The sequence below is a fragment of the Ovis canadensis genome, chromosome 11, assembly GCF_042477335.2.
Source record: "Ovis canadensis isolate MfBH-ARS-UI-01 breed Bighorn chromosome 11, ARS-UI_OviCan_v2, whole genome shotgun sequence".
Lineage (NCBI taxonomy): Eukaryota > Metazoa > Chordata > Mammalia > Artiodactyla > Bovidae > Ovis > Ovis canadensis.
Window position 1 is genome coordinate 18,030,948 of NC_091255.1, and position 23,763 is coordinate 18,054,710.

Genomic DNA, 23,763 nt, shown 5'->3' on the forward strand with positions numbered 1-23,763 from the left:
AGGAAGGCATAGATTCTTTTATTTGCCATGTTATTCTGTACAAAACTAGTGGTTAAATATTTAATGTTGCTTAAGTATTCAAATCTTCAACGTGTAAATTTTAAATGGGACACCTTGGTAAACTGTTCACAAGATTACTATAAGGATCAAGTAAAATAAAATAAAATACGTAAAAGCACTTTTCTTTGGCACTTTACAATTGTAGGAATTTTTTTTTTTTTTGAGGCTCACACCATTAGTACTCTACTGAGCTAAGTGTTCAATAAGGCTTTATTCAACTGTATACACGTTAGAATATTTTTAAATGGAGAAAAATCAAGATTATGCACCTTTTCTGGGTTAGCTTGTATATGATAATTTAATCTTTCCTACAACCCCGTGAAATATTATTAATTTCCATTTGCAGGTGAGGAAACTAACTTGCTTAAAGTCTCAGTTGGTTAATTTCCCAAGATGTGATACAAACCGAAATTTGTATGACTCCAAAGCTCAAGTTTGATTTTTAATAAAAATACTGCTTTTTTTTACCCCCCTCTGACATGGGAACCAACCCATACCCCCGCCACCTTCTACTCCCTAACCCCAGTAGAATCCCGGATTCCCAACGACTGGACCTCCAGGGAAATCCCGCCATAACAGTATTCTCAAGGTCAAGTAACCCCGTGTCGCAATGGAAAATAATAACACACTCCCAGGAAAATTTAGTATACCAGTTTGAAAGCCTGACTATCGAGCAAACTGCATTTAAGAAATCTTAAGAATGAGGATGAAAACAATAACAACAATAGCAACTCAATGTTCCGAATAAGGTAATAATAATAAATAACAGAATGGCTAGAGTGGACTGGTTTCTTAACTCCATTCTGCTAACGAAAATTCTAAACACAATCCGATTCCACTGAATTTGACCAAACTACCTGAAGTGCTATCCCTGAATATGTTAACACCATCTCTTCTTCACCCAAGACTCTGGTTACTTGATAAGCATAGGCCCGAATTCTCCCAGCGGACATTTATGTAATGCCCCCTGCATGTCCACATGTGGATCATACTAGAAGGTAAGCAATGTAGAGTGGCAAATATACTGCATCTTGATTAGTCCTACCAGACTTTCCCTGCCCTACCAAATGGGGAACAAATATTTCTCGAATTTTCCCCCCACCCCCACTCCAACAGCTACCTCACTATCTGAAGGTAGCTCCGGTAAGAAAAAAAGGTACTAGGTATTAACTGTAGCTTGAAGAAAACTATGCTCTATGAGTCCGTCTCAGTCCTATTTTCCTCGTGGCGTGGCTGTGAGCATTGGAAATGCGCAGGATTTGCTAAAGTGGTCAGCACATTGCCTTCCTTAGATCTTCCGTACTTAAAGGGCTCTGATTCGCAACATTTAGCGAATTCCTTTAAGTTAGGAAGAAAAGTCAAGGATAAGAATTTTCCCCTAAAAGTAAGGAATGAGTTACTCCCTTAAATAAATTATACTCTCCTAGGCAAGGGAAGGGGAGAAAGCAATGGCACCCCACTCCAGTACTCTTGCCTGGAAAATCTCATGGACGGAGGAGCCTGGCGGGCTGCAGTCCATGGGGTCCCTAAGAGTCGGACACGACTGAAGCGACTTAGGAGCAGCAGCAGGCGGCAAGGGAAGACTTCCTAAGCTTCCAAACCGCCCCTCAATTTCCTCAAACTTCTCTTTTAGTAAGCGGTCCCTTAGAAACCCTGTACCCGAACTGGAGCTCTTGCGTAACCCGACGCCTCCCTCTCGACGGCCAGGGGAGCCCATGTCCAGCCCACTCGGGGGACAAGACTTGCTTACTTTTCCAGTCACTTCTGGGCAGGCTGTGAAGAACTAACGGTCTCAGAAAGCACCACGCTCCAGACTTGACTCGCGGGAAGCCGTAGGTGGGCGCCAGGATCGCGCGGCGAGCGCGCCCCGCGGCTGTGGGGGGCTGGCCCACAATCCCTCGCGAGGGCGAGGGCGAGGGCGAGGGCGGGAAAGGTGAGGGGGCCTAGCAAGGGGGCCTAGCAAGGGGGGACAGCCGCAAGAAGAGCCAAAACACTGGCACCCTGGACTGGGGCTAATCTTTATTTGACTGTTCGAAACTGTGTGTGCGTGTGTGTGTGTGTGTGTGTGTATGTAATACCCATTGGAGAGATCATTCCTACTAACAACGCTGAGGTCTCCACCCAGAGGGTCACGGCAGAGGTGAAATGTGGTAAGACCCACTGAGCCTGGGCTTTTTGCATCCTGTGGGCTCCATCCATCTTTTTTTTTGTTTTTACTGTCAGGATACACGCTTGATGTGCAAACTTTAATTGAAAGTTGAAAGAATCACGGAAGAAGCGGGACAAGTGAGTCAAAGTGTATCCGAGTTCCTCAAGGTCCCAGAGCCCGAGGCCGCGTGCAGCCAGGCCGCGGACGCCTCCCCTTCCGTCTCCCGTCTGACGTCACAGGGCGCGGCCGACGCGGGTGTCCCGGCTGGGCGAGCTCTGGGAGCGCGCGAATGCGCGCGGAGGTGGTTTGACTTTGAAATGCAGCGGGATTTAGTGAGTTTGCCGCTGTCCCCGGCCGTGCGAGTGAAGCTGGTGTCTGCAGGATTCCAGACTGCTGAGGAACTCCTAGAGGTGAAACCCTCCGAGCTCAGCAAAGGTAACGACTCCTGACGACAAGCTGAGGCACGCAGGCCGCCGTCGGTGCCTCCTCCATCTCTGTTCGGTCTTCAGGCTTAAGCACTATCTTGGTCAGAGTCTTCTGCCGTCTCCCGCCGCGTTTACAGCACGAAACAGCGCCTCGATTTCGCTTAAGAGTGACTTGAATGGTTAGAACTGTGGTCTTGGAAATATTCACCAATTGCTTTCTCTCCCAGCGCCTGCTGAAAGTTCCGAGGAATCTCTCATTTACACTCGAAAGAACCCATTTAACGTGGTTTATTATATCCAATATGTATGGAAAGGAACTGATGCTAGGGGACGCTTAGTAACTTTTCATTATGAGCGGGCTAGGAAGTTGTGCAGCCAGGATTGGAATTCAAACGGCTGTTTTCACTGTTCCAAAATCCAGGGGGCAGGGATTCAATTTAAGGAATGCACGATTCGTGACAGGATGAGATAAATTAAGAGAAAGGGAGTAGAATCACCAGAACCTCGAGAAAGCAGTAGAAAAAGACATCACTTTTCTTCATGTAATTCACTGAGAAAAAACCCAAACCTCATATTACGGAACCCTGTAGATTATAAATTGGTGGGAACCACTGCCCCGCGAGGTAAACAGAAGTGAAGCTGCTGTCACTCTGCTCTCGCTGTGCGCCTTACACTACAGTATGCGCAGAACTGTTCCTGAGATGGAACAGTCATTACCCTTAACAGTGGAAAATAAGGTTTCAACTCTCCACTTGAAAACAAATGTTATAGATCCAGTGTTACTGTTTGTCTTAAATATTACACCGAAGACTGTATCCCTCAACCTTTGATGGGCTGATTTTCTCTCAACAGGTTGGTTTTTATCTGAGCAAATCTAAACGATAGTAATAGCTGACAATTACTGAGCATTTTGGATGGCCTCCGCATTCTACCAAGGTTTTATGTGTATTTCATTCCCGTTTTTTAGAAGAAAAGTGTGAGGCATAAAAAAGTAACTTGCCTATGCATAATGACTACATTGTGATGCAGTCAGGATTGACAGACCTAAGAAATCCAGAGTTAAGGCTCTTAGATTGTATAGAACATTCACTTCTTTAGCACCATTATTATCTTTGTTTTCCTTCTTTTGGTCACAGGGCTTGTGGGATCTTAGTTTCCCCACCAGGGATTCAGTCCGGCCCTTGGCAGTGAGAGCGCAGAGTCCTAACCGCTCCAGAATGGCCACCATTTTTGTCTTTTGTTAGCATCAGATTGATAGTTCATAGCCTTACCCAGTTAAGCACTGCTATATCACACTCATGAGTGATACCATCCTCACAATTATTTCTTCTATAAGCAGCTTGTTTTGTACTTTGCATTTTCAGGTCATGTTGTCAGGAATGAAGTTGTGTAGTTGAGGAAGCATAAGTGTATTATTGTTTGAACTATTTGTGCATCAGATAACTTTCCCCTATTAAACAGTTTGCAGTGATCCATGAATTTTTCATGAAAAATTTTCACTATGAATAATACACACACATGCACTTCTTAAATATGCTTCTAGTTTTAGGCAAAAAGGCCATTTTCATTATTTCCTAAAAAATAATTTGTATACCTTATGAGAACAAGTTTATTATGGCTTCATAAAACCCAAAGAAATAGCAAAAGACCAAAGAGATAGTTAAAAGGACCAAAAGGGGAAAAAGGACATTTTTATTTCTACCTTTGAGATACTCTTGTAGGTACTCAGAAATGCTTTAGGGGTTTAGGTTTCTGAATTCTGTTTCTGAGGTAATAGATAAATCTTTTAAGTATGTGAAGACTAAGAAAACAAAGATAAATGCCTTTATTAACTTGAAAAATTAAATAATCAAATGTTACATTTTTATGTTTCTCTACTCTTGGCATCACTCTTGTTATTTAAAAATTAAAATTAATAAAGACAATGGTGTATTAGACTGTTTTAAATCTCTAAAATCAAGTGTTTTTGTTTCTGTTTCTTTCAGAAGTTGGGATATCTAAAGAAGAAGCCTTAGAAACTCTGCAAATTATAAGAAGAGAATGTCTTACAAATAAAACAAGTTATTCTGTTACAGCTGAGTCAGGCAGGAAGTGTACAGCACTGGAACTTCTTGAACAGGAGCATACCCAGAACTTCATAATTACCTTCTGTTCAGCACTGGATAATATTCTTGGGGGTGGAATACCCTTAACCAAAACAACAGAAATTTGTGGCGCACCAGGTGTTGGAAAAACACAACTATGGTAAAATGTTCTCCCCTTAAGGGTGGGCTTACTAACATTTTATGAAAATAGCAGAGTATTGTGTGGCAGGTATACAGTTAGGAGACCAGAAAAGGCATGTATGTGCTCATTTTTTTTTAATGGTAAGTTCTGTTTTAAAGAAATTATTTTATTTTTGGTTGTGCTGCTTTTGAACTGTGGTGTTGGAGAAGACTCTTGAGAGTCCCTTGGACTGCAAGGAGATCAACCCTGGGATTTCTTTGGAGGGAATGATGCTGAAGCTGAAACTCCAGTACTTTGGCCACCTCATGCGAAGAGTTGACTCATTGGAAAAGACTCTGATGCTGGGAGGGATTGGGGGCAGGAGGAGAAGGGGATGACAGAGGATGAGATGGCTGGATGGCATTACCGACTCAATGGACGTGAGTCTGAGTGAACTCCAGGAGTTGGTGATGGACAGGGAGGCCTGGCGTGCTGCGATTCATGGAGTCACAAAGAGTCGGACACAACTGAGTGACTGAACTGAGTCTTCACTGCTGCTCCGACTTTTCTCTAGCTGTGGCAAGCAGGGGCTACTGTCTAGTTGCAGTGCATGGGCTTCTCATTGCAGTGGCTTCTCTTATTGAGGGGCACAGGTTCTGGGTGTGTGGGCTTCACTAGTTGTGGCTCGAGAGCTCAGTAGTTGTGCTTCCCGGGCTGTGGAGCACAGACTGAATAGTGTGGTGCATGGGCTTAGTTGCTCAGCGGCATGTGGGATCTTCCCCGACCAGGGATCGAACCTGTGTCTCCTGCATTGGCAACCGGATTCTTTAACACTGAGCCACCAGGGAAGCCCAGCATATATGTGCTCTTAATTTTATGTATGTGTGCATCAAACAAACCAGTATTTGGATTACTTCACCCCGTCTTGATAAATTGATACAATTATTTTGATATTAAAAAGGGTTTCTTTTTGGAACAGGATAGTGTGGTCAGTGGGTAAACAGGCAGTCTTCTACTTTATTATAGAATTAACTCCTGAGAATATATTTGAAAGCCAAATGTTTGAAAGTAGACTTCTTATAATAAGAAAAAAGTCTGTACCCAGAAGCCTAAGAAAACCCACTAAAGAATCCTTAATTGTGGTTTTATAGGTACACCCTCCCCCTAATCCTTGCGTCAACTAATTGACATATGTTTGGAACTATGGAGAGTCAGCCATCTCTGTTGCCTTGCAGAGTATATTTATGCCTATAAAATATTTACTGGTATTTAAAGGTTAGTGATCTGGAGTTTGAACAACACTGCTTTGATGATTATGATAATGATTTGGTCATTTCAGTTCTTTCTCTTGACAGTATGCAGCTGGCAGTAGATGTGCAGATACCAGAATGTTTTGGAGGAGTGGAAGGTGAAGCAGTTTTTATTGATACAGAGGGGAGTTTTATGGTTGATAGAGTGGTAGACCTTGCTACTGCCTGCATTCAGCACCTGCAGCTTATAGCAGGAACACAAATGGGAGAAGGTAAGTTAGCCAAGTGCTCTTTTTTCAGTATAATGAAAGTAATTTGCATTTGTATCCATCTCAAGCCTTAATAGGGCTTCCCGTGTGGCTCAGCTGGTAAAGAATCCGCCTGCAATTCGGGAGACCTAGGTTGGGAAGATCCCCTGGAGAAGGAAAAGGCTACCTACTGCAGTATTCTGGCCTGGAAAATTCCATGGACTGTATAGTCCGTGGGGTTGCAAAGAGTCGGGCAGGATTGAGGGGCTTTTACTTTTAAGCCTTAATAAGAGACCACTTAGAATATGAATGGAGAAGGAAATGGCAACCCACTCCAGTACTCTTGCCTGGAAAATTCCATGGACTGAGGAACCTGGTAGGTTGCAGTCCATAGGGTCACAAAGAGTCTTAAAATTGAGCGACTTCACTTTCACTTTCACTTTAGAACATGAAGCTTAATAACTTGACTGTGTACTAGTAAAAAACTTATACTTCTCTTACAAATTGAAAATGCTGCACCTGGAGTTGCCTCTTCTTCACCTTATATGGCCCTCACTTTTTACTGCAGGAGCTCTGGGAGAAAACCTGTGTGTATGTTAATGTATGACTTCAAATCATCATGCTCTGGCCTGCCAGGTGTAAGCTAGTGTTGTTGGACACCTTAACATAAGTAAAGGTTGTCTGAATGTATTCAGTGTATGTTGACTTTTGTACTGGTTTTTCCGAAAACCAAGGGTAACGTTGAAAAATCATGTCTGGAAATGTTTGGAACATTAAGCCAATTGACCTTATAGGGCTCTGCATAGTATGTAATTGACTTTCGACTGTATTAATTGTACTGTTAAAGTGTTGGGAAGATTTTTTGTCCTTATTATGTGGAAATACAGTGTTTTGCTTAAAAGTTTTTTTAAAGGTAGTTTGTATTCGAGTTCTTGTATTCAGTTCAGTTCAGTTGCTCAGTCGTGTCCAACTCTGCAGCCCCATGGACTGCAGCACATCAGGCTTCCCTGTCCATCACCACTCCCGGAGCTCGCTCAGACTCACGTACAAGGAGTCGGTGATGCCATCCAGCCATCTCAGCCTCTGTCGTCCCTTTCTTCTCCTGCCTTCAATCTTTCCCAGCATCAGGGTCTTCTCCAATGAGTCAGTTCTTCGCATCAGGTGGCCAAACTATTGGGAGTTTCAGCTTCAACATCAGTCCTTCCGATGAATATTCAGGACTGATTTCCTTTACGATTGACTGGTTTGATCTCCTTGCAGTCCAAGGAGTTACTCATAAAATTACATGGTTTCTGGTTTGACTGTTTTCTTTTGGTTTATTGTATTTTATTTTTTGAATGTGTGGTCCTTATTATTTTCTCTAGAAATGTTAAAAAACATAATGTTTTTCATAAAATGTTTGTATTCCCTTTAAATGAATATAATCAGCTGGATATTTTTATTTGCATTGGAGTACTAGGTGTCCTTTTTAACCAGTGACCAATATGTCTACTGAAAGTCCGTCAAGCTATCCATGTCACAGGTGTAATTTGTAATAGTGTCTTAGGATCTTATTGTAAATATTGTGGATATAGCACTGGAATATAGTTCTTAACGACTGGTATGTGATTAAGTTTTTAACTTTTTGGTTAAAAATTAATTTCTTAAATATATATTTGTAATAGGCAGTGTTTTCTGAAATTTATTTATTTATTGTTTTTTTATTTCAGTGTTAAAACTTAAGTATATTTTAAAATGCAGTGATTTTTAGCTAGTTTCTCTCTGAAATATGTACAGAACCAATATGGTTATTTTAAAAAATCCAATCTAAGGAAATTTTATATCATTGTTTCTACTTAAATATAAAATTGTGATATGGCTTTTAAGGGAAAATTATGCTTCCTTTGAACATTTTTCCTTTTAACTCTTAATTTGGAGTCTTATGCAAAAAACAAGAAAGAAATTCCATTATGATACTTCTATTCAATGGAAGGCAGTAACAAATACGGAAACATAGATGTTAAAGCTCTAGTCTTTATATGTACAAACAATTTCTGGATAGCATAATATATAAGGAAACAGTGGAAAAGGTGAAAATAAGAGGTCAGGAATTTTGAAATTATAGTTTGTGAGATGACAGGTAAAACTAATTATTTTAAGATTGTTTTGTTACTTATTTCAGAGCACCCAAAGGCTTTGCAGGATTTCACTCTTGAAAATATTCTTTCCCATATTTATTATTTTCGTTGTCGTGACTACACAGAACTACTGGCGCAAGTTTATCTGCTTTCAGACTTCCTTTCAGAACACTCAAAGGTATGGCTCCATCTTCATCAGGCTGTTTTTTATCCCTAATTTGTTGATTACTTTTATCACGAAAGGTGTTAGAGTTTATCAAATGCTTTTTCTGAGTCAGTTGAGACTATCATGTGGGTTCCCCCCGCCTGCCATTGCTCTGTCAATCTGGCATGTTTCATTGATTGATTTTCATATTAAACTACCTTTGTACTCCTAAGGCTAAATCTCGCTTGATGATGGTATGTAATCCTTTCAGTATACTAAAGGACTGCATTTGCTAGTATTTTATGGAGAATTTTGTGTCTGTCACCGGTCTCTGGTTTTCTTTGCTAGGGATGTCTTTTTGTGGCTTTGGTATCAGTGTAATACTGGATTCATAAAATGAGTTAGAAAGTTTCCTTCTCTACTTTTCAGAGTAGTTTGAAAAGGATTGGTATAAATTCTTTAAACATTTTATAGAATTCACTGATGAAGCTATCTGTTCTTGCTCTTTTGTTTATTGAAAGGCTTTTGATCACTGATTCAGTCTCTTTTGGGCTACCCAGGTGACTCAGATGGTAAAGAATCTGCCTGCAATGGAGAAGACCCAGGTTTGAGCCTTGGGTTGGGAAGATCCCCCAGAGAAGGGAATGACTACCCACTCCAGTCTTCTTGCCTGGAGAATTCCATGGACAGAGGAGCCTGGTGGGCTAGACTCCATAGGGTTGTAAAGAGCTGGACACCACTGAGTGACTGTCACTTCCCAGTCTGTTTACTTATTGTAAATCTATTCAGATTTTTCTGTTTCTTTAGCAGGTTTTAGTAGTTTGTTTCTTTCAGTGAATTTGTCCATTTCATCTAGGTTATCTAATTTTTTGGCATACAGTTGTTCACTATATTCTCTTCAATTGTTATTTTTATAAGGTTGGTAGTAATGTCCCTATTTTCATTCCTGATTGGAGTGGTTTGCATCGTCTCTGTTTTTCTTAGTCATTTTAGTTAAAGGCTTGTCAATTTTGTTGATCTTTTCAAAGAATCAGCTTTTGATTTCAGTGATTTTTCCAATTGTTTCTCTTTTGTCTGTTTTTATTATTTCCACTTTAATGTGTATTACTTTCTTCTACTTTCTTTAGGGTTAGTTTGCTGTTCTTTTTCTAGTTCTTTAGAGTACAAGTTTAGGATATTGGTTTAGGATGGGAATTTACATTCACATCAACAATGTAGGAGGATTCCTTTTTCTCTACATCTTCCCCAACATTTATTTTTCCTAGACTTTGATAAGGAGAAGGCAATGGCACCCCACTCCAGCACTGTTGCCTGGAAAATCCCATGGACGGGGGAGCCTGGTGGGCCACAGTCCATGGGGTTGCTAAGAGTCGGACACGACTGAGCGACTTCACTTTCACTTTTCACTTTCATGCATTGGAGAAGGAAATGGCAACCCACTCCAGTGTTCTTGCCTGGAGAATCCCAGGGACGGGGGAGCCTGGTGGGCTGCCGTCCATGGGGTCGCACAGAGTCGGACACGACTGAAGCGACTTAGCAGCAGCAGCAGACTTTGATAATGACCAGTGTGAGCTGATTACCACATTGAAGTTTTGATATACATTTCTCTAGTAATGGGCATATTTTCATGTGCTTTTTGGCCATCTTTATGTCCTCTTTGGAGAAATTTCTACTTATATCTTCTGCCCATTTTTTGATTTTTTTTTTTTTATATTGAGCTGCATGAGCTGTTAGTATATTTTGAAGATAAATATATTTTGGTCACATCGTTTGCAAATATTTCCTCCCATTCTGTGTGTTGTCTTTTCATTTTGTTTATGGTTTCTTTTGGTATGCAGAAACTTTTAAGTTTAGTTAGGTCCCATTTGTTTATTTTTATTTTCATTGCTCTACGAGCTATAATGATCCAAAAAGACATTGCTGCGATTTATGGCAAAGAGTGTTCTGCCTGTACTTTCCTCTAAGGGTTTTATAGCATCTGGTCTTACATTTAGATCTTTAATCCACTTTGAGTTTATTTTTGTGTGTGGTGTTAATGTTCTAATTTCATGCTTTTACATGTGGCTGTCCCACTTTCCCCAGCACCACTTATTGACGAGACTATCTTCTTCAATGAATACTCTTGCCTCCTCTATGGTAGATTAATTGGTTGTAGGCGCATGGGTTTATTTCTGAGCTTTCTGTCCTGTTCCGTTGATCTATAAGTCTGTCTTTGTGTTAGCACCACACGTTTTTGATTACCGTATCATTATAGTAGAGTCAGAAGTTATGGAGCCTGATTCCTCCAGCTCTGTTTTCCTTAAGATTGCTATGGTTATTTGAGGCCTTTTTTGTTTCCTTACACATTAAAATTTTTTCTCTTCTAGATCTGTGAAAAATGCCCTTGGTAATTTGATAGGAATTGCATTGAATCTGTAGATGACCTTGGATAGCGTAGTCATTTTGACAATATTGATTCTTCCAGTGTAAGAACATGATATATCTTTCCATCTGTGTCATTTTCAGTTTCCTTCATTAGCATTTTATGGTTTTTGGAGTATACATCTTTTGCCTCCTTAGGTAGGTTTATTTTTATTTTTTTTTGGTAGGTTTATTACTATGTATTTTATTCTTTTGATGAGACAGCAAATGGGATTATTTCCTTAGTTTCTCTTTCTGATCTTTGGTTGTTACTGTATGGAAATGCAGCAGATTTCTGTGTATTAATCTCTTATCTTGCAGCTTAACCACATTCATTGATAAGCTCTAGTTACCATTTATTTCTGGTTATAAATTATTTTCTGGGGAATTCCCTGGCAGTTCAGTGGTCAGGGCTCTGCCCTTCTGCTGCTAAGAAAGCTAACATTCAATCCCTGGTTTGGAAGCTAAGATTCCACAAGGTACAGGGTGAGGCCAAAAAGAAAAGAAATTCACGTTGGTAACTTTTTCATTTCAGCTGTTGAATGACAACTTGAGTTGGGTTTTTTTTTTTTGTTTTTTGACAGTGCTTGTTTTATCCTACCCTCTCAAACTCTGTCATTCATTGACTTTCCATTATTCAGTATAATCTCCGTATTGATAGATCAAGGAAACTCACCAGAGTGTATTCAGGAACTTGCTCTCTAAACTTGGAGGAGAAAAGTCATCAGTGTGACAGTTACTACTTAGCAGAAGGTCCAGATGTTTGTAATTCAGCCAGTTTCAATAAAATCTGTACTGTGGAGAGGGAAATAGACTTATTTCTATTCTTCCATTATAGATTAGGATATGTACCTGCTCTGATTTGAGCAGAGAGGTCTTTGGATGCCTTTGGTATTTGGGACTCCTTACAAATACCCCAGAACACAAACATGTAATTATATAGTATTTTCCTGTGCAGCATTTTCCTTCTTTTGATTTAATGATCACTCCTAGTTATTGAATTCATTTTCCAGAAGTAGTAGCATATTTCCTCAATTTTTTAGTGTAGTTCACAATGTAATAGATATAGGCACAATAATTTAGAAAAAGTTTTAGTGACATATAGTTGATTTATAATGTGTTAATTTCTGCTGTCCTGCAGTGATTCACTTGTACATATTCTCATATTCTTTTCCATTATGATTTATCAAAGCATATTGGATATAGTTCCCTGTGCTATACAATAAGACCTTATTGTTTATCCATCTTACGTATAATGTTGATAGTTTGCATCTGACAGTCTCAGACTTCCAGACCACCCCTCCCTCATCCTGCTCCCCCTTGGCAACCACTAGTCTGTTCCCTACAGACACATTTTTAAGATCAATCTGATTATGACATTTTTTTCCATCACTTTATTAGAAGTCTAGATAGCAAAACAAATCAAATCTTGATCTGTAGCTTATTTGCTTGCTGGTTTCCATGTAGAAAATACTCCTATCATAGCTGATTTCAAGTATGTCACTGGACATGGAGTAGAGAAGAAACCGTGCGCATCATTATGTAGTGTTTCCACTATAAAGGTAAAACAGATGTAAGTAACCTTAAGAGCATAGATAATAGTAAAATGTAGGAGGGGTGGGTTTTCAGTATTTGTCATCCATATTTTAATGTAATTCATTTACTCATAAATTTGTATAGTTTGTTACAGAAGACTATATTTGATGACGGATATGTAAAACTTGTAAAAATTTAGCTCTTGGCTCAAGAGCTATAGCATTTGGCCTCAGCACACCACTATTCCTTTCTGTCATTTCCTATTGCTCCTCCTCACTACTTTTTTTCTGACCCTTTAAACATACCAAACCTGTTTGTATCTTAGAGCCTTTGACCTTCCTGTTCGTAATATATGTGAGTTGTCTTTCTCTCCTAGAGGTCCGTATCCTGGAGTCAGTTTTTTTGTATTATTAATAATAATATTATTAAAAATAATAATTAAAATATATTAATATATTAAAATAATAATTTTTTTAAACAACTTAGTCTTTTATTTGCCCGAGGCCAGCTGTTGCAGGCACTGAGGCCCCAAGACTTCCAGAAGGGATGAGGGTGGGGGGGCGCCATCCTGCCTTCTAGGTGCTGCCTGCCCCATTCTGCTTTCTGCAGGAGATGGGAGAGTAGATACAGTGTACTCTTGCACCATCAAGTATCTCCTCAATTTAGTGTGTCAGTCACTCAGTCGTGTCCGACTCTGCGACCCCATGGACTGTAGCCCATCAGGCTCCTCTGTCCAGGGGATTCTCCAGGCAAGAGTACTGGAGTGGGTTGCCATTTCCTTCTCCACCAGAAGTCAGTTCTATTGCCTGCCTTTTTATTGATGTCTCCTCACATCTAGTCTTAAGTTTGCCTCAACCCAGCACCTATTTATTTGTCATTTCACCTGGTTTGAGTTTCTTTATAGCCCCTGTCATTATCATAAATTATCTTATACAGAACTTCTGAGTTGGTGAACCTGTGGAAGTGCTAGGAGAATGGCTCTGGGAGAGAACTTGGAAGCTCTGTGTCCCTTCCCCATACCTTCTCTATGCATCTGTTCCATCTGACTATTCCTGAATTATGTCCTTTACATTTTTTCGAATTGACACGTAGTTGATTTACAATGTTGTGTTAGTTTCTGGAGTATAGCAAAGTAATTCAGTTATGCATATATATACATACCCTCTCTCATATTCTTTACCATTATGGTTTATTCAGTTCAGTTCAGTCGCTCAGTCATGTCCAACTCTCTGCGACCACATCAACCACAGCATGCCAGGCCTCCCTGTCCATTACCAGCTCCTGGAGTTTACCCGAACTGATGTCCATTGAGTCGGTGATGCCATCCAACCGTCTCATCCTCTGTCGTCCCGTCCTCCTCCTGCCCTCAATCTTTCCCAGTATCAAGGTCTTTTCAAATGAGTCAGCTCTTCACATCAGGTGGCCAAAGTATTGGAGTTTCAGCTTCAACATCAGTCCTTCCAGTGAACACCCAGGACTGATCTCCTTTAGGATGGACTGGTTGGATCTCCTTGCAGTCCAAGGGACTCTAAAGAGTCTTCTCCAACACCACAGTTCAAAAGAATCAGTTCTTCGGCACTCAGCTTTCTTCACAGTCCAACTCTCACATCCATACATGACTACTGGAAAAACCACAGCCTTGACTAGACAGACCTTTGTTGGCAAAGTAATGTCTCTGCTTTTGAATATGCTATCTAGGTTGGTCATAACTTTCCTTCCAAGGAGTAAGTGTCTTTCAATTTCATGGCTGCAGTCACCATCTGCAGTGATTTTGGAGCCCAAAATATAAAGTCAGCCACTGTTTCCACTGTTTCCCTATCTATTTCCCATGAAGTGATGGAACCGGATGCCATGATCTTCGTTTTCTGAATGTTGAGCTTGAAGCCAACTTTTTCACTCTCCTGTTTCACTTTCGTCAAGAGGCTTTTTAATTCCTCTTCACTTTCTGCCATAAGGGTGGTGTCATCTGCATATCTGAGGTGATTGATATTTCTCCCGGCAATCTTGATTCTAGCTTGTGCTTCTTCCACCCCAGCGTTTCTCATGATGTACTCTGCAATGTAAGTTAAATAAGCAGGGTGACAATATACAGCTTTGACGTACTCCTTTTCCTATTTGGAACCAGTCTGTTGTTCCATGTCCAGTTCTAACTCTTGCCTTCTGACCTGCATACAGGTTTCTCAAGAGGCAGGTCAGGCGGTCTGGTATTCCCATCTCTTTCAGAATTTTCCACAGTTTATTGTTTATGTTTTATTACAGGATAGTACATTTAATTCCCTGTGCTATACAGTAGGACCTTGTTGTTCAAATATTTTTATATATAGTAGTTTGTATCTGCTAATCCCATACTCTTAATTTATCTCTCCACTACTTTCCTCCTGAGTAACCATGTTTTTTCTTATGTCGTGAGTCTGTTTCTATTTTGTAAATAAGTTGATTTGTGTCATGTTTTAAATTATACATATAAGTGATATCATATGATATTTGTCTTTTTCTGACTTACTTCACTTAGTATGATAATCTCTAGTTCCATCTGTATTGTTGCACATGGCATTATTTCATTTTTTATGGCTGAGTAATATTCCATTGAATGTATATGTTTACACATTATACACGGATATATACTCCACAGTTTCTTTATCCACTCATCTGTTGATGGACATTTATGCTGTTTTCCTGTCCTGGCTATTTGAATAGTGCTGCTATGAACACTGGGATGCATGTGTCTTTTGAATTACAGTTTTCTCCAGATACATGCCCAGGAGTGGGATTGCTGGATCATATGGTGCTGAGTTATATCCTTTGTAATCTATTGAGTTTAAAAAAAGAAATTATTCATATTTTTGTTTGCATACAAATTACTTACTTACTGCACTGGAACATAAGCTCCAAAAGATCAAGGATCTTGTCTCTTGTTCCCCAGTCCATGGAACAGTGACTAGCATATAGTAGGTGTCAAATATTTGTTGAATGAAGTAATGAATGAAATATATAAAAACAGCTTACTAAGACAGTGCTTCACAAAAGCTTCTCCTTTTGCCTAGTCCTTATAAAAAATACATAATTTTGTCATATTTTGTTTACAATTGGATTGGTTTCCAGATTCTGTTTGTTCTTGGATCTTAGGTTATATATTATTCTAACGTCACCATAGGAGCCATTATTTAGATCCTATTAGAAATGAAACTGTCATGAAAATGTTTATCATCTGTAAGTAAACTTTGTTGATTAGAATTCAAAACAAACTTGCCTCTTGCTGAATTCTATAATGGTTAGTTGCCCTATAGTGTATTTTAAATTAAAGAAAAATATACCAAAAATTAAGCATTTGAAAAATCTTTAATAATTTGATATTTGAGAGGGTTTTTTTTTAACATAAAAGGAATCCTGAAGATAAAATTGACATTTAATTGAAAAATTGATTTTACTAAGATTTTAAAAGTATTTTTTATTGGTCCACCTCTGTGAAAACTGGGTATAGTGGCAAATTATGAGAAAATTGTAATTGCTTTTTTTAATTGAATTGTTCTTTTAAGATGATAAATTATCAAACTAGAGTTTATTCTAACTTTTGGTGACTAATGCAGAAAGCACTGAATAGCTTTCTACCTGACCAAAATAAAGTCTTTGGAAAGTAGGAAATAGAACGCTGAATTTTAAAATTGTTTCTTTTTCTCTGTAATGCACTCTGCTTTGTGATTGCTATTTATAATTTTACTTTAAATACCAAACCTAATATCATTATCTCTTTTGTAATTAGGTTCGATTAGTGATAGTGGATGGTATCGCTTTTCCATTTCGTCATGACCTAGATGACTTGTCCCTTCGTACTCGATTATTAAATGGCCTAGCCCAACAGATGGTCAGCCTTGCAAACAACCACAGATTAGCTGTAAGTATTATTAGTAAAGGAAGTTTTGTTATAAGGTCGTAATTATATAAAATGTTCAAATGTAAGGGGTTCCCTGGTGGTTCAGTGGTTAGGATTCTACTTTTCTGGTGCAGGGAGCACAGGTTTGATCCCTGGTCAGGGAACTAGGATCCTGCATGTTGTACAATATGACCAAAAAAACCCCAAAAATTAAATGTTAAAATCTAGAAATAGCAAAATATAAAATTTGTCTGACTGACAGCAAATACTATGGGCGTACAGTTCTTTTTTTTAATATTTATACATATTTTTGGCTGTCTTTGTTGCTGCACATGGGCTTTTTCTAGTTGCCGCAAGCAGGGGTACTTTTCATTGTAGTGTGAGGGCTTGTCATTGTGGTGGCTTCTCTTGTTGCAGAGCGCAGGCTCTGAGTGCGTGGGCTTCAGTACTTGTGGCTTGCAGGCCCTAGAATGCTGGCTCAGCAGTTTTGGCTAACTTACCATACAGCATGTGGAATCTTCCCAAACCAGGGGTTGAATGCGTGTCCTCTGCATTGGCAGGTGGATTGTTAATCACTGGACAACCAGGGAAGCCCCAGTGTACAATTGTGAATGTAGTTTTGTTTCAGTTTGGTTTCTGTAAAACAAGTTAAATCTAGTCGGAATGTTGTGTATCAGTTTTCCTGGGAAGTAAAAAGCATAATTAAGATGCTGAATTATAAAAATGGACTTTGTTTGATAAAGAAATGCCACCTTTGATAATTACATTGTTTGCTTTGTAATATACTTGATGTTTCTCAGGTAAGCTCTTCCAACATTGCCATTTTTCTTTTATTCTTGAGTCTTTGATTAATACATAATGTAGAATCACACACTCAGTTGGGTAGAAAAATTGTGTAAACGGCCTAGATATTTAGAGGAGGAGCTAACTCTTCCAGATATGTAATGTCAGGAGAGAGGTAAAGATGAGCTCAGAAGTAAAGAGATAAAAAAGGAGTGAGGTAAAAACTTATTTTTTAACTGCCTTTTTGCACTTCCCTCTCTGCAGCTTCATCCCACCACTGATACACACACACACACACACACACTTCAAAATGTACATTTTTTTTGAATTTTTAATTTTTTTTTCTTTGCATATGCTCAGAACATGGTGTCCTGTCTTGAATTATTTCTTGTCATTAATTTCTAATTTCTTGCATGTTCAGTCGTGTCCAGCTCTTTGTGACCCCATTGTAGCCCATCAGGCAGGCTCCTCTTTTCAAGGGATTTTTTTTTAGGCAAGAATACTGAAGAAGGTTGCCATTTTCACCTCCAGGGGATCTTCCCAACCCACGGATCAAACCATTCTCCTACACTGGCAGGCGGGTTCTTCACCCCTTGAGCTGCCTGGGAAGCCCAATTTGTAATTTAGCATTGTGTTAGTGAAGAGTCCCCAGTAGGGGGCACTCAAGGATAATGGGTTGTATAGTTGCTTGGGTTTTTGCTTTTGTTTTTTAAGAGAGAGCTTCATCTTTTCTGATCAAAAAAGTAATCTAGGGAGTTCCCTAGTGGCTTAGTGGTTAGGATTCTAGGCTTTCATTGCCTTAGCGCAGGTTCATTCCTTGGTCAGGTTGCTGAGGTGCCGCCAGCTGTGAAGTGCAGCTCCTCCCTGCCACCACTGCAAAAAAAAGAGTAGTCTAGACAACATGAAATGTCACCCGTTGGTTAGAGTCAACAACTTAATATATGCTTCTTTGTCCATGTGTCCAATTACTTCTGAAAATATTAAGCATATGTATTAGCAAATTGCTCCCAGAAAGTGTATTCCAAAGTATGTTCTGTACATCAGTGAATGGGAATTCTTTTTTGTTGTTGTTTATAGTTCAGTGGGGAAAAGATAAAATTAATTTTGCTGATTTGGATAGTATAAAGAATTCCCATATAACATTTCCCAAGATTTGCTTTTTCATTCTTATTCTCTCTCCCCACTCTCTTTCTGTACACACACACAGACACACACACACACACACAGAGTTTATGTGTATATGTTTCTAAACTGTTAAAAATATATGCACACATCATGCCCACTTGTCTAATAATACTTCAGCATATATTTCCTAAGAATGAGAGTAGTCTCATATGGTATCCAGAGTATAGTTATCAAATTCAGGACATTTAATATTATGCAACTTTAATATTTAATCCATATTTTAGTTCTGTCACTTATCTCAGTGATGTCCTTCATAACAGTTTTTTCCCCAGTTCAGTTTGCCAGCTCGAATCACATATTGCTTTTAACTTGTCATATCTCTTTAGTTGCCTTTCTTTACTTTTGTGCTATTGCTGTGTTTCAAGAATACAAGCCAGTACTTTTAGAGAATATCTCTGCAGTTTGGGTTTCTGTGATGTTTCCTCCTGATTAGATTCCAGTTATACCTTTTTTGTGTGTGTGGCTAAAATAGAAGATAGACTTTTTTTTCTTGAGGTATAGTTTACCTTTTAGAGATACACTCATTTTTTAGCAGAAAAAATTTTAACAGCCCTATTAGATATAGTTAATATACCATAAAATTCGCCCTTTTAAAGTGTAGCTCAGTGCATTTGGGTGTATCCAGAACTGTGCAACCATCACAGCTATCTAATTTTAGAACATTTCCACTACCCCAAAAAGAACTTTCATACCCGTTCACCATCATTTCCCATTGCACCCTCTCTATAGCCACTAACAACCACTAGTCTGCTGTATCTATGGATTTGTCTTCTTTGGATATTTTATATAAATTCATACAATATGTGATCTTTTATGTCTGGCTTCTTTCACTTAGCATAATATTTTCAAGGTTCAACCATGTTGTGGCATGTATCAGTATGCTTTTTATGACTGAATAATTTTGGATTTGATTTGTATACCACATTTTGTTTATCTGTTCATTCATTTAAGGACATTTGGACAGCAGAAGTATTCTTAAAGCACTGAAGTTCATAATTTCAAAGTGATTATTACTTCACTACTTTAAGATGCATTTTTTTTTTTTCTTGGCACCATCCGTCACAGTTTGCGGGAAAGCCTAGAATCCTGACCACTAGTCCACCAGGGAGGTCCCAGGACTCATTCTTTAAGAGCTTGGAATAATTACACAATAACTTTCATTTGTATCATGGTAAACCCAACATTTTTGCAGAAGGAGTATTAATTATTTTATAAATATTTGCTAGTGATGCAAATTCTGATTCGGGGATGTTGAACAACTGGTAAGCCAACATGTCTGTTTACATTTGCCTCGAGGGGTGTCGTGGGTAATGTGTAAGATGTGTAATAGTCTGTGAAGCAATGTTGTCCGATAGAACTTTCTGTAAAGATGAAAATGCTCAGTCTGATTTAATAGTTGCATGGTTGTTGAGCACTTCAAATGTGACTAATGCTGTGGAAGAACTGAATTTCTAGTTTTAATTAATTTAGTTTTTAAAAGCTATATGGCTAATGGTTGCAGAATTGAATAGTGCACCTTTAATCAAAAGGTATTGGTGCCGAGGTCCAGCCTCAGCAGAGTCCAGGGATATCCTCAGGAGGGACGACGTCGGCGAATGAAGAAAGATAGAGAAAGAGATAAGGAAAGAACGACATGAGGTGACCAACCTTCAGTGAGCGAGGCCCATTTTACTTTATTTTCCTCGGGGCTTTTATACCCCGAGTTGTACATACAGCAAGGTGAAAAATGCAGAGTCAACTCAACATTCCATCAGTAATAACTTTTATCGGTATCAGGTTCCTTCTTATAAGAGTCTTATTTTTTGTACATCATCTTCTGTCCTGGAGGCCTGTTGATATTCCATGACCTCTTTTTGATAAATGTTGGTCAGCCAGAACAATAATTTTCCCTTAAATTTTTAGCCTGTGTCACCCTTAAAGTACAGAGTTACATTTTTATGGAGCAAAGATTCAGCAGGTTACAGCAAAGAAAGAACTTATTAACTCAAAGTCTAATGTTGCTAATGCTAAAGCTACTGCTTGTTATTTCTACATCTCAACTATATGCACTCCCAGGAACACAATGAAAAAGGGATGTGAGAACTTGGCAGCAAGCATAGGCTCAACAATGTTGCAAGAGTCTAGGTAAACCTGCCAAGTAAGCTAGAATGCTACCAGGGGGTCTGAAACACTCCTTTCATGCCCAGGAGATTTATTAACTAAAGCCCTAAGTTAACTCTTAGCAGAGAAAGGTGGTGGGGGACAGCCCCCTGCTAATGTCAGAAGAGCTAGTGAAAGACATAGAATAGTAAGACAGACAGATTCTGGTTTGGGGGTAGATGCTCAAGCAGGTCCAGTGGGTCCATCAAGTCCTGAGGCCTTGCTTAATCAGGACTCTTCTGCATGACCTTGTCATGGGTGGGATGGCCCAGGGAGTCCCTCGAGTCCTGCATGACCTTGTCATGGGTGGGATCTCCCATGCTGGCTCCTGGCATATTGGTGTAAGTAAATATCCCACTTGCTAAAGATTAAACACTTGGTAGTATGTAAAGAGTATTATGCAACGTGTTGTAGATGCCAGTTAGACATATATTTCAGTTAATTACCAATTTAAGTTCCTACTTAGCTTGTTCTAAAATACCTGGAGTAAGGTAACACATGGGAAGACCACTATGCCATTCAGAGGAGAGAGACTAGAGGAAGGTGCTGTCATCCAGTTTGTACCCGACTGAAATCAGACCACAGATTTCTCCTTTGTAGATAAAAATTTTAGGATGTTGATCACTATGGTGGGAACAGCCAAATAGCCTTTTCTTTCTCAGTTTTCTTAAAGAATTGGTGACTTTTTTTGATCTCTTCTCATGGCTTTTTTAGAAGTTCTTACCAGTTTCAGCTTGCAGTAGTTATCTGTCTTATTTCTGGAGAGAAGATCTATATTGGAACAATATTTAAAATAACCATTTCTGGAGAAGTTTGGATGAGAAGGTGCCAGATAATCTGACTTTTAACTGTGTTCAGTTAGCCTTAAACACTTTTTGTCTCTGGTTTCAAATTGCTATCTTGTGGAACTTCCCTGGTGGTCCATTGGTTAAGAATTGAGATTCCACTTCAGGGGGCACAGATTTGATTCCTGGTTGAGGAACTAAGATCCTATAGGCTATGTGGTGCAGCCAAAAAATAAACCAAAAAAATAAAATTGATATCTTTTTAAATATATTATCTTTTCTGTAGGCCACTATATGTAAAAGAATTAGCAATATCGTTAGCCTTGAGGCCATCTATGAATAAGACAATACCTGTGTCTCTATTATCTGAGCAGTCTAGTATAGTTATAATTTGGGGTCATTTGATCTGTTACTGGATTTTATTCTTTCCTAGTTCTTTTAATTATACTGTGCTCTCTATATGATTTTAGATCTCTTCTCATTCTTTGCCTTGGTCTCCTTTTTTTTTTTCCTGTAAAATCATAAATGGTAATACTGTCTCTCCCCTAAGAGTATAAACACTGAGTTAATTTTATTAAGGATTTTATTTTTTAATTTGGCCACACCATGCGGCATGTGGGATCTGAGTTCCCCAACCAAGGATCAAACCTGTGGCCAAGATGCATTGAAAGCATAGTCTTAACTACTGGCCTGCCAGAGACTTATTAAGGATTTTATATTCCTTTGAATAAATATATTCTAGAGAGGCAATAGTGATAAAGAATACAGATTCCCTTGTTTCCACTGCTCCTAGTTATTAAGTTTTTACACATGGTGTCTTTAGACCTTGTAATTTTGGGGGGAGACTCACCTAATTTTCTCATATTTTGCTTTTGTAGGTAATTTTAACCAATCAGATGACAACAAAGTTTGATAGAAATCAGGCCTTGCTGGTTCCTGCACTGGGTAGGCAATTAATCCAACATTTGTAGTTAAATACATTTTTTTCTACCTCTTTGGTATGATGCTTATTGAGTATTGTAAGTTCCATGAAAGCAGAGAAGACTCTCTCTTATTTGCTGATAAATCTTAGCGTGGAACACAGTGCCCTGAGATACTGACTCATTGCCTTTCAATTGTTTAACATTTATTGAGCATCTACTCTCTAGCAACTCTTGTGTCAGGTCCATAGTATATTCATAAGATGATTCTTGTTCTCAGAAATCACACACTCTTAAGCAGGAGAAGGGGTGAATCCATTTAAATACAAATCACACTGTAATGAATAACTCAGGTTATGACTCTGTCTCTAACCTTACTCATGGTTTTATTAGGACACAAGGCTTCAAGATTTATTTCTACTAAAATCTTCAAGAATATTCTGTCAGGTTTTGCTTTTCTTCTGGTGATCAAAATATGTCAGTAAGCCTGTTGATAAGGAAGATTGACAAATAGATTGAGTTTTCTGAAAGCAGGTCGAGGGTGGCGATAATGCTCTGCAGTGTTTCCACGGATAGGTAAAAATCTATTAATTTCAGGATGTTAGCCATGTACCTGGCTTTTTTGAAACTAAATATACTTTCATTATGTTAAACTGAGTAAAGGAAACTTGTTTTTGGTCAGAGGCGTTCTGAGAGACTTACAATCTACTCAGTTATCCTGTTCTTTTTCCCTCAGGGGAAAGTTGGGGACATGCTGCTACAATACGGATTATCTTTCATTGGGACCAAAAGCAAAGGTCAGTATAGAAACAGGTTAGTGATTCTAAATATTGGGTAAATTACACTGAACATTTATCAATTCCTTAGAGCCAAATGCTCTTTACAGTGCCCCATGAACTAAAGCTTCTGTTGCCTTCATCACCCAAAGCAGGCATAAAAACATGTTGTTATACCGCACAGTTAGCTACATAGGAAGTTCTTTGGAGTATTTAAATGATGGGGTGCACCTGAAATGAGTAGGTGGCCAAAGAATGCCACCTTCTAAAGCTCTTTGAAATCAAGTACCATTTATTAACCATGCAGAGGGAGGTGAGTACTCTGTGTTCCTGGAACGGATTGAAAGAAGAGTAAAATCAGGACAAAAGGAAAACTTTTGAGGTTAGCCTTAGGACTTTAATTTATGTGGAAAATAGGATGGTTTTTCTTAGTTTCTTAATATATTTCTTATATGAAATCATGTCTATTCTCGTTTTCTTTTATATTTCCCTATCCTACTTTTGTTATCCAGTTACTTACTTGCCTTTCACAAGTATTATTCTTGAAAATAAAACTATGGCAGCATGAAACCTTTGTGTTTGTTTTTAAAGCTACTAAGCAAGTGAACAAACCACTTTTCATTTTCTTCAAAATAGGCAATTGAAAGCCGTGAAGCCTAGAAATGTCAGATTTATGCCAGCCTCTCTGCTTTGAAATTAATTGGTATAACCAAGAAAACTTGGTTTGGGAATGCTCCAGTAAAATGGGGAAATTGAGACAGCATGTGGA

General features: G+C 38.9%; 1 protein-coding gene across 1 annotated transcript in view; it reads left to right on the forward strand.

The window, feature by feature from the left end:
• The first annotated feature begins 2,436 nt into the window (after positions 1-2,436).
• RAD51C (RAD51 paralog C) overlaps positions 2,437-23,763 on the forward strand; it is a 28,721-nt gene continuing 7,394 nt past the window's right edge. Inside the window, exons 1-7 of the mRNA XM_069602634.1 lie at positions 2,437-2,644; positions 4,620-4,878; positions 6,195-6,361; positions 8,499-8,632; positions 16,296-16,427; positions 22,177-22,243; positions 22,955-23,015. Of these exons, the coding sequence (XP_069458735.1) occupies positions 2,527-2,644; positions 4,620-4,878; positions 6,195-6,361; positions 8,499-8,632; positions 16,296-16,427; positions 22,177-22,243; positions 22,955-23,015 (938 nt within the window). The 5' untranslated portion in view covers positions 2,437-2,526. The remainder of the gene's footprint in view (positions 2,645-4,619; positions 4,879-6,194; positions 6,362-8,498; positions 8,633-16,295; positions 16,428-22,176; positions 22,244-22,954; positions 23,016-23,763) is intronic.